The 10274-nt window shown below is 36.5% G+C and overlaps 1 protein-coding gene across 1 annotated transcript in view; it reads right to left on the bottom strand.

Annotated features, from left to right (window-relative positions):
- The window catches only part of LOC118239324 (zinc finger protein 2 homolog), a 198993-nt gene extending 189089 nt beyond the window's left edge, over window positions 1–9904 (bottom strand). The window contains 3 exon segments of the mRNA XM_035449133.1: window positions 5782–5890; window positions 9458–9669; window positions 9757–9904. Of these exon segments, the coding sequence (XP_035305024.1) occupies window positions 5782–5890; window positions 9458–9669; window positions 9757–9904 (469 nt within the window).
- Window positions 9905–10274: the final 370 nt, after the last annotated feature.

Genomic DNA, 10274 nt, shown 5'->3' on the forward strand with positions numbered 1-10274 from the left:
AATGAGGAAACCTTAGAAATCTATGGGACCGCTTGTAGTGGATCAATACTTATCCCTAGCAGAGGAAATGGACTTTGGGAGCCCATCCCACATGGAGGGATAACAGTGAGCCTAGACACAAGGTGGTTGCACTAGGCCCTATCCCAAAGAATAAGACAGACCTTGAAAACCCCTATGGAAGGCCTTACCCACCCTGGGGATCAGAAATGTTACGGGATAGTTAGGGTGTTAGTTGTGGGGGGAAGGGGGAGGGAAGCGAGAGCGACCAGGGATTGACATGTAAAATAATATTTTCTAAATAAAATAAAAAGAGCAAAAAAGAAATTTATTCCAGCTTAATTGGTAATCATATCATTTCAGATCTCATCAGGTTACATTAAACAAGCATTAATGAACATTACCCATGGCACAGGGTAATTTTCTTGCTGAAATTATTATTTTTATGGATTATGGATTTGACAGACATGGACATGATCAATTGGGAAATAGAAATTTGGCAGCATTCTTCACTTGTGCTGTGTAGATTCTCAGTACAAAACTGAAGGATTCAGATGCAAAAAGCATCAAGGTTGTATGAAATTTCATCAAGAATATATGTTAACTTGTATGTTCCTGCAATATTACACCATAAAAGTATATGACACATTAAGGATGCATTGACTGTTAAGATGACAATACTGAACCAAAACAAAATACAAAAGAGAGACTAGCAGTAACTTTAGTACCATGCAGAAAAATCATCACTTAATGATACTTATATAAATAAGTATTATGTTCAATGAGAATACTTTGACATTTCTCTGGGCTATCTGTATCCCTTGAAATTCTTATCTTAGACTGATAACTAAGACTTCAAGCAGAAAACAGACAGGTATGTAGAGAGTGAGTGTCCTATATTTTCTCAATTATAGGGGAATATTTTTGAGAAATCTCCATTTATAATGATTATTTTGGAAAGTTGCATGCTAAAATCTTATTCTATTATATATAGATATTTTCCTCCTACTCCATAATTTTTACCTTGAATGGATATATTATTTGGGAACAAGCCTTTTCTGCATCTAAATAAATGATCATGTGCTCCCTCTCTTATATTCTGTTCTCTTGAATCATTTGTGAATTGCTTTACTCATGTTCAATCCTACAACAACTCTTGGATGAAGCCACCTTGATCCTAGAAAATAATGATTCCAGAGAATAATCAGGTCATACTTTGAAAACCTATACTAAACAAAATTGGAAAATTTAAATAAATGGACAATTTTCAGGATAGATACCACTTACCAAATTAAATCAACAACAGATAAACAATTTAAGTAGACCTATAACCCATAATGCAATAGAAGCAATCATCAAAATCTCTAAACCAAAAATATCATTTGAGGGCCACATGTTTTCTATGCAGAATTCTACCAGAGATGCAAGGAAGAGCTAAGCAGAGGAGTCATCACCACCCCTTTTTAAAAAGCTACAAATAACTTGGAACTCAAACCACACAAAGACATAACTATGAAGAGAACTTCAGACATACCTCACTCATGGACATCGACACAAAAATATTCAATAAAATATGCACAAATCCAATCCAGGGACACATTAAAAATCATCTACCATGATCAAATACTCTTCATCCCAGAGATGCAGGGATGATTCAGCATACTATTATCCATCAAGATAACCCATCATATAAACAAAAGAAAAAAGAAAAAACACATGGTCATCCCACTAGATGCTGAAAAATCCTTCAACAAAATCCAACTCCCCTGTATGATAAAGGTCGTGGAGGGAACAGGGATAACAGGAACATATGAAATCAGGATAAAGGCAATATACCGCAAGCCAACAGCCAACATCAAAGAAAATGAAGAGAAACTCAAAATGATTCCTCTAAAATTAGGAACAAGGCAAAATTGTCAACTCTTTCCACATGTCTTCAATGTTGTACTTGAAGTTCTTGCTAGAGTAATAAGACAACCAAAGATCAATTGGTAACAAATTGGAAAAGAAGAAGTCAAACTTTCAGTATTTTCAGATGATATGACTTATATGATATATAAGTCACATGGAAAATTCTATCAGGGAATTCAAATATCTGGTAAACACCTTCAGAAAAGTGGCAGGATAAAAGATGAAATCAATAAAAATCAGCAGCCCTACTATATATAGATTGTCCATAGCCATACGACCATGAGGCAACTGCTCTCCTCTGTGATCTCAGAACCTGATACATATAGATGATAAATAGGCTGAGAGAGAAATCAGAGAAGCGTCACACTTTACAATAGCCACAAACAAATAAAATATGTTGGGTAAGTCTAACCAGTCAAGTCAAAGACATGCATGACAAGAACTTTGAGACTTAGGAAAAAGAAATTTAAAAATACACCAGAAAATGGAAAGAACTCCAATGCTCATGGATAGCTAGGATTGACATAGTAAATATGGCAATCATACAAAAAGCTATCTATAGATTCAATGAAATCTCCATCCAAATCCATTAACAAATCTTCACACACATTGAAAGAACAGCATTCAAATATATGTGGCAAAAAACCGGATAGCAAAAACAATCCTGTACAATAAAGGAACTCCTGAAGTCATCACTAACCATGACTTCAACCTGTACTTTAGAGCTATAGTAATTACAACACTTGGTATTGGCACAAGAAAAGATAGGTTGTCCAATGTAATCTAATTGAAAATACCTGTTATTAATCCACACACCTACAGACAATTGATTTTTGACCAAGAAGCTAAATTTATACAATGGAAAAAACTTTGACAGGTAGCATAACTGGATGGTTACAGGTAGAAGATTGCAGATAGGTCCACATTTATCACCATGCAGAATACACAGGTCCAAATGGACAAAAGACTTAATATAAATCCCTTTACACTTAACCACTTAGAAAATAAGGTGGGAATTGAAAGAATGATAGAGAAGACCATTTCCTTAATGTAACACCAGTAGCACACACACTGAAATCAACAAGCAACAACTGGGGGACATCTTGAGACTGAGATATTTCTGTATGGCAAAGGACACAGTGAGGCAACAAATAACTCAGCAGTGCAGAGAATTGGAAAAGATCTCCAACAACCCAACATTTGACAAAAGGCTGATTTACAAAATAAACAACAAAAGCAAGAAGGTAGTCACCAAAACACCAAATGATAGATATTAAAAAGTCAAGTACAGAACTAAATAGAGAATTCTCAGTAGTGGAATCTAAAATGGCCAAAAGGCACTCAAGAATTTCTCAGCATCCTTAGCCATCAGGGAAATGCAAATCAAAACAACTCTGAAATACCATCTTGCACCTGTCAGAATGGCTAAAATCAAAAATGCTAGGGAAACTTATGCTGGAGAGGATGTAAGGTAAGGGGAATGTTCATCTTTTGCTGCAGGGAGTGCAACCTTGTACAGTCACTTTGGAAATCAGTATGGCATTTAATCAGAAAAATGGGAATTGAGGTAGTTCAAGACCCAGCAATATATACATTTCATATTGACTGATGAATAAAATTTTTATTTTGGACAGTGGATAGGCAGAATTTATCTATGAGGGAATTCCAAAAAACAGGTAGGGAGAATTAAGACAAAGTAAAGAAATGACATGTAGCCACCAGGGAGTTAGGACTCGGGACATTACCTATGTAAGTCATATCTACAGATTAATAAAAATGGGATAATTTATAACAACCCTAGCAAATAAGAAGCCTAAGCCCATGACCAAAAAATATAGATACTAAGCTACTTATTTCTAAGTGATGGTAGGGACATATATGATGGAGAGAAAACTTTCTAGAAGTACCAAGACCAGACAAAGAAACATGTCTTCACAGTGCAGACAATACCCAAACTTGAAATCATTTGACAACAAATAAAAAGTCTGGTATAGGTAATTGCTTACATGATTTCCTTTTATTGCTCCCCAAACACAGAGGGTATTGTCCTTGCAATTACTTACCACCAAGAACCCAAAGATGATGCCAGAATACTGAAAAGATTGAATGGGGAGATATAAAATTTGTACTCCACTGGATACTTCAACCCAATTGAAATACATTCATACTATTTGAAAGTACTATATCTGCTACACAAGGAGAGGACAGTCATCAATTGTCCATGTTATGGACCATGTAACCACATATTTAGACTGGCCTAGAAGATATGTACCAAGTGGCAGGGATGTGTGGGCAATAACTAATGAGTATTTGACTGTCATACTGCCTCCTCCATTGTTGAAACCCATATCTGACACTATTATTAGAGCCAAGAAACTGACACCAAAATGGCCATTGGTCCTAGATAAAAATTTATTATTATTATTCCATTTAAAGAATATAGTGCTGATTCAATACAATATTGTTATACCCACAGATTTGTGCCTCAGTCATCCTTCACTAGAGAAGCTTAATATTGAGATTAAGGAGAACTAAGCCCTATCTGGGATTATTTATCTTAACCCTCCCATCAGGGTGCAGGCACCTATGAAAATGGAATAATTTGATTCAGAGAGAAGATAAAGGAAATAAATATTAAAAGATTCTAGTGAAACACAAGTTTTCAAGCAGTATAGGACCAACCAACACACAATTATCAAGTCTGTGACAGCAAGGCCAAAACCCACAACCAAAATCTTAGCTTGTTCATTAAAAGTAATTCCAAAGTCATAAATCTTTGAAAAGGACATAAGTATGGTTCCTAGCTTTCAGTAGAAGGCAAACCCAATTTTCAGCTTTTTAACTTCTTCTATTTTTATGAATTTTCTGATAATTTTTTGATAGAAAAAATGGGATGGGGAATCATGACAATGCATTATAGTAATAAATCGATGATACACAAGAAGGTAAAAAATATAAATAACCTGAACCAGATATATTGTAAAAAGATCCAAAACTATGGAAGGACACTAAAAAAAGTAATCCATTTATCACTGACACACATCAGAAAAATCTGGCATATGTTGCAACACAAAATAAAACCACACATACATTTCCAAATTGGTATAGGCATACTAAAATTTATCCAATCACTATTCTGATGAAATGAAGGAAAACCATGTAAAATCTTTAGTGTGCTGGATCCTAGTATGCAATTCTAAAAGAAATACTAGGCCTCCACTTCTAGCAAGGAGCAGGGATAATCCCACTGCAGTTGTTTTTTGTTTCTTGTTTTGTGTTCCACACATGAACCATTGATTCCTTTCAACTTACCTTGTCCCAGGCCTTCGGCTTCATCTATATTCACCATCCAGGGTTCTTTGTTTTCTTCAAGGCAGGTGACCAGCTCTGGTTTTGATTCAAAAAGGCCTATGAATTAAAAGAGATGTGTGATAATTTCTTTACATAATGTGGAAAAGAGTTGGGTTGTAACACAGTTGTGTACTCACTGAACTTAAAGGAACATAGGGAGAGACTCATAAGCGAATTGTTATGAGTACATATTTGACAGGTGTTGTTTTAATTTTTTATACCTTCAACTTCCCTTCCATTACACAATTACAATTATAAAACTGTTGGATTCAAACTGCATTCACAGATTATTGCTACAGAATGAATACAAAACAAACCACCATATTTGATTGAGATAACTAATAGATAAATTAAAAGACCATTTAAAATGATTTAAGACAAGTTGCAGTAAAGATTACACTCACCTACATTTGGGAATAATTGGCCACTGTGATTGATTCTTAGAAAACAATTCACAATACTAATAAAAGTTGATAGACATTCCTCGGCCTAAGCTGCAATCAGAAAATGATTGATTCTCACCTACAGAAACCAGGTTGCTATAATTCTCCAACATGACATCTCTGTACAAATCCTTCTGAGAAGTATGCAGGCATTCCCATTCCTCCTTGGAGAAATTGATGGCCACGTCCTTGAAAGTCAACAGACTCTGAAAGCAAAATTGATTCCCCTTGTGATGATGGTTTGAGACCATATATGACCCAAAGGAAAGATTATTTAAAGAATTTGGTGTGTTATCAGTAATCAATCTGCAATTTTGAAATGTTATATATTAAAATGATTGTAGTTGTGACTTTTTAACAGAGATCAGTGTGACCAACATCTAAAATCCTCATGAAATCTGTGCCTTTTCTCAGTGATAAATAACATCTGAAGTTGTCCTCAGAAGGAATTGAGTATCAATATTCATCTCTCATGTCAGAAATGTTATAAATCTTTCAGAGCATGCATTGATATAGACAAGTCATACAAGAAAATAAGAGGCAAGGAAGAGTGGAAAACAAGATATAGCATAGAAATGAGAGTGTTAATACAGAATGTCTTTCAAAAATATAATGAAACCCAAAAACAGATTTCACACAATGAGGAGCTACAGTGAATACTGAGCTTTTTAAATGAAGCATTTCTCAGTTTACTGTGAACCTGTTACATCCTTGTGCATACATTTACCTTAGAGCAAGCCATCTGTAAGTCCCCTTCTTTACGGATCCTTTCAAGAAGTTTATCTTAAAGTTTTACCTTCCTGATACTATTCTGCGAGTAAGGCAAAAGCACCTTCATTCCATGCTACCACACTCAGAGACTGGTAAACAGCTTAATAATGTCTTCAGTTTGAGACTTGTTCCAAAACAGAAAAGAAAAACCATGAACTATTACAGAGTGACAGTTACTTATTCCTTTTCCTGTGTTCGGGGAATCTATTATTCCAGCAGATGGTGGTTATATCTTCAATGTAGGTTATTGATTTCAGCACCTGCTTTACATTTTGCACAGGCATTTTAAATTGAGTCTGATCATTACTTAAAACAAAACTGACACCTGTATTTGAAAGAGTGGGTGGAATCTGAGTGGTAGCTACAGCTGAAAGTATTTCTGATGCTGGGCACATATGATAGACCTCTTACAGCCATGGTGCAGTAGGAGACTGAAGCCATATGTCAATATCTATTTCCACTATTCACAATTTTGCATTGTCTCTCAAGCTTATTTTGAACAGTAAATTTCATCTTTTGGATTCACTGTCAAATGCTATGTACTCAAACCTAAAGATGATAATCCTGCATCCAATTTAATACTTGTTGTTAATGAAGACACTTCAATTCCAACCACCCAAGTTTTTTTGTGTGGAAAATATGATTGTTTGCATAATCCATCTAAATATGAGTACCTTTTCTTACCAGTTCTCCTTGAATTCATTTGTTCAAATATATACTATATGAACAAGGTATATATTGTTCAAATATATAGTATGTGATAATACACTGAGTTTCAAATGCATCCTATATTGACTATCTTGATTCTTTTAATGAAGTGCATACTGTTAATTCACATTTCAATTTAATATAGAATATTTCAAATTTCCTAAATTTTTTCTTGAATTTTTTTCTAGGTTGGTAGATTTTCAGAGATTATTGATTCCTGCCATGGATATGAGGTTACAGAAATGCAAGATGCAAATAGGGAGAGTTAAAGGTTTCTCACCTCATTGTCATATTAGTATGGACTAGATTGATAACATTTTTTAAATAAATATTATTTAGATTAGAAATGGTATTATTTTACATTTCAATCCCAGTTTCCTCTCTCTCCCTTCCTACCATCCTCCCCACAGATGCCGCATCCAAACCGCCATCTACTCCCCAGAGAGGGTAAGGCCTTCCATGAAGGGTCATCAAAATATGTGAAGTCTTTTGGGACAGGGCCTATGCCCTCTCCCGGGTATCTTGGCTAAGAAAGTATCCCCCCATGGGAAATGGGCTCCGGAAGTCTACTGGTGCATTAGGGATACATCCTGGTTCCAATGCCAGAGGTCGCATAGATTTCCCAATGCTCCTAGCTCACACCCATGTTTGGAGGGTCCTGGTTTCATCCTCTGTTGGTTGTCAGTTACCACATTCTCAGGTCATAGGTGTCTATGGGTTTTCCCAGTGTGGTTTTTATCCCTTTATTCGACTCTCCTCTGTCTCTGTAGCTGGATTCCAGGAATTTGGCTCAGTGCTTAGCTGTTTTTCTCTGCTTCTGCTACCATCAGCTACTGAATGAAGGTTCTAGGATGGTATTTAAGGCAGTCATCATTCTTAATATAGGGGAAAGACATTTAAGGTAGCCAATCCACTACTGCTTAGGTTCCTAGTGGGGTCATCATTTTGGATTTTCCTTTAGCATAGACTTCATAAAGTGAGGCCAACATCCATACAGCTCCCACTCCTCGCTATGTTCTAGGTGTCATATGATGAGACCTATGAAGATTGCAGTGGGACAGCTATGGACCTGATGAGGTGGTTCCCCTGAATGACTTTGGTCAACTGAAGATTTTATACTATGCAGAAATCTGTCTAATCTTTTGTGGCACATTGGTGTTCTTTAAGCAGTAAGCACCTGGAGGAGGGAGGATGGCTGAGAGGGTAATGCCCTTAAATGCAAGCCTAGTACTTAGGTTTGAAACCACAGCATGATAGAAGTCACATGGAATGTCCAACCACTGTCATTGACACCTGTACAGAAAGAAATGGATACCAGAGTATGTTTGTTATCTGTGGGGTCAGACAGATTGGTGTATAATGACAATTTTTAAATGTAAAACTCAAGAACTTAATACTAAATCCTGTGTTTTCCCTCATGATATGAATCTAAGGCAAAATACACAAAATTCAGATAATTACACACACACCCCACACACAAAAAAAGAGAGAATGCAAAATATACAAAAGAGGCATTGTTCTATTTTATTTAGTTTGAATATGCCAGGCAAAAATTATAGGATACTTCTGGTGCTAGAAATATGTTAGGGAACTGACAAATGTCTCATCTTCTATGCTAAGAAATGACAAGAAATATGACAATAGATGGAGAGATCCAGGAGTTACAAGCCACATTTTCAATGGCTTCCAGTTGTTTAGAGGCTATATGATTCTTCATGTGAAGATAGCACATCAATTCTGTAGCACAGCAAATCTCTGCTGAAGAAGGTCCATAGTATAGTCTGATTTGTGGCAATGCCTCATATGCCGGTGATATGTGGACGACTGTTGGAAGTTACAGTTACATTTGGAGCAGGTGTAGGGCTTCTCTCCTGTATGGATTCTTTCATGAGCTAACAGATTAGTTTTATGGCTAAATGACCTTCCACATGTATTACAGGTGAAAGGTTTGAATGCCTGGTCTATCACCGAATGGACTTTCAGGTCTGATTGGTTAAAGAAGGAGTTATGACACCTTTTACACAAAAGGACCTCTCCTTCCTGTGTCTCCTCTTGTGGGCTAAAACCTGAGAGGGATATCTGAAAGTTCTGAGACATTCCACACATTGGTATGTCTTTGGCACTCTCCTGCTTCTCTCTTGTTGTCTCTCACATGTGTGGTGTGTCTCAAAATTCTGAGAGTCTCCAGCCTTCTCTGCTCTGGTGATAATCCCTGGTTGTGGTTGCTCCACAGGAACCACAACCTCTGGTTGGTCCTTTTCTTTGGGGACACTTACAGAAGAAGATCCACTCAGAGAAACTTGATGGTGCCTGGAACATCTAAAATCCTGAGAGACTCCTTCAAAATCACCTCTCTCCTCAGTCTCGGGACAATTATCGTTTTCAATAATTACAAGTGAGTCCATCTCATTTCCAGGACTCCTATCACTGGTATTTACTTTACTGAGATTAAGTGGATTGTTGTAGCCGTCTCCACTGTCTTCATGTCCTGTTGAAATAAGACATTCTATGAAAGAGTGCCCAAGAAGTGGTTCCCACCCAACTTCACTCCTCTGTACCACTTCTTGACACTCACCTGTTGGCAATAACTTGTTTAGTGGGCTCTGCAATGTTGTCCTTTTATTCTCCTGTGTTGATGTTATTGAGGATTTCATTTCTTTTAGAAGATTGATGACCTCTTTTAATGACATGTGCCCAGGAAATAGTCCTTCCTCTCCTTGCATGGAGACATGAAACTGTGCACAAAGAAAGATGATCATAATCATTGAATCTGGAGATTAGAGAAAAGTAGCCCTCCCAATGATGGCATGGGATCACTGGAATTTGTGTTAGCTCATTTTTCTATGTGTCTTCTCTCTTATGGTGATATCCTTACATGCAGCTACTGTTCTCTAAAGTAACTATTCTCACTGTATTTTCAAATTTGAGGCATTTTTCTCAAGGAAAAGGTAAGATTAGATTTCTCTGGTGTCCAGCCATAACATTTCCTTCAAATGACTAGTGAATTGAATGATGAAAGATTAGGTTGGTTCAATCTCAAAAATGGGCCATACTTGTTAGTAAATTCTTCTTACAATCTAAGCAACAGAGGAG

Source organism: Cricetulus griseus, chromosome 9 (assembly GCF_003668045.3).
Source record: "Cricetulus griseus strain 17A/GY chromosome 9, alternate assembly CriGri-PICRH-1.0, whole genome shotgun sequence".
Classification (NCBI taxonomy): domain Eukaryota; kingdom Metazoa; phylum Chordata; class Mammalia; order Rodentia; family Cricetidae; genus Cricetulus; species Cricetulus griseus.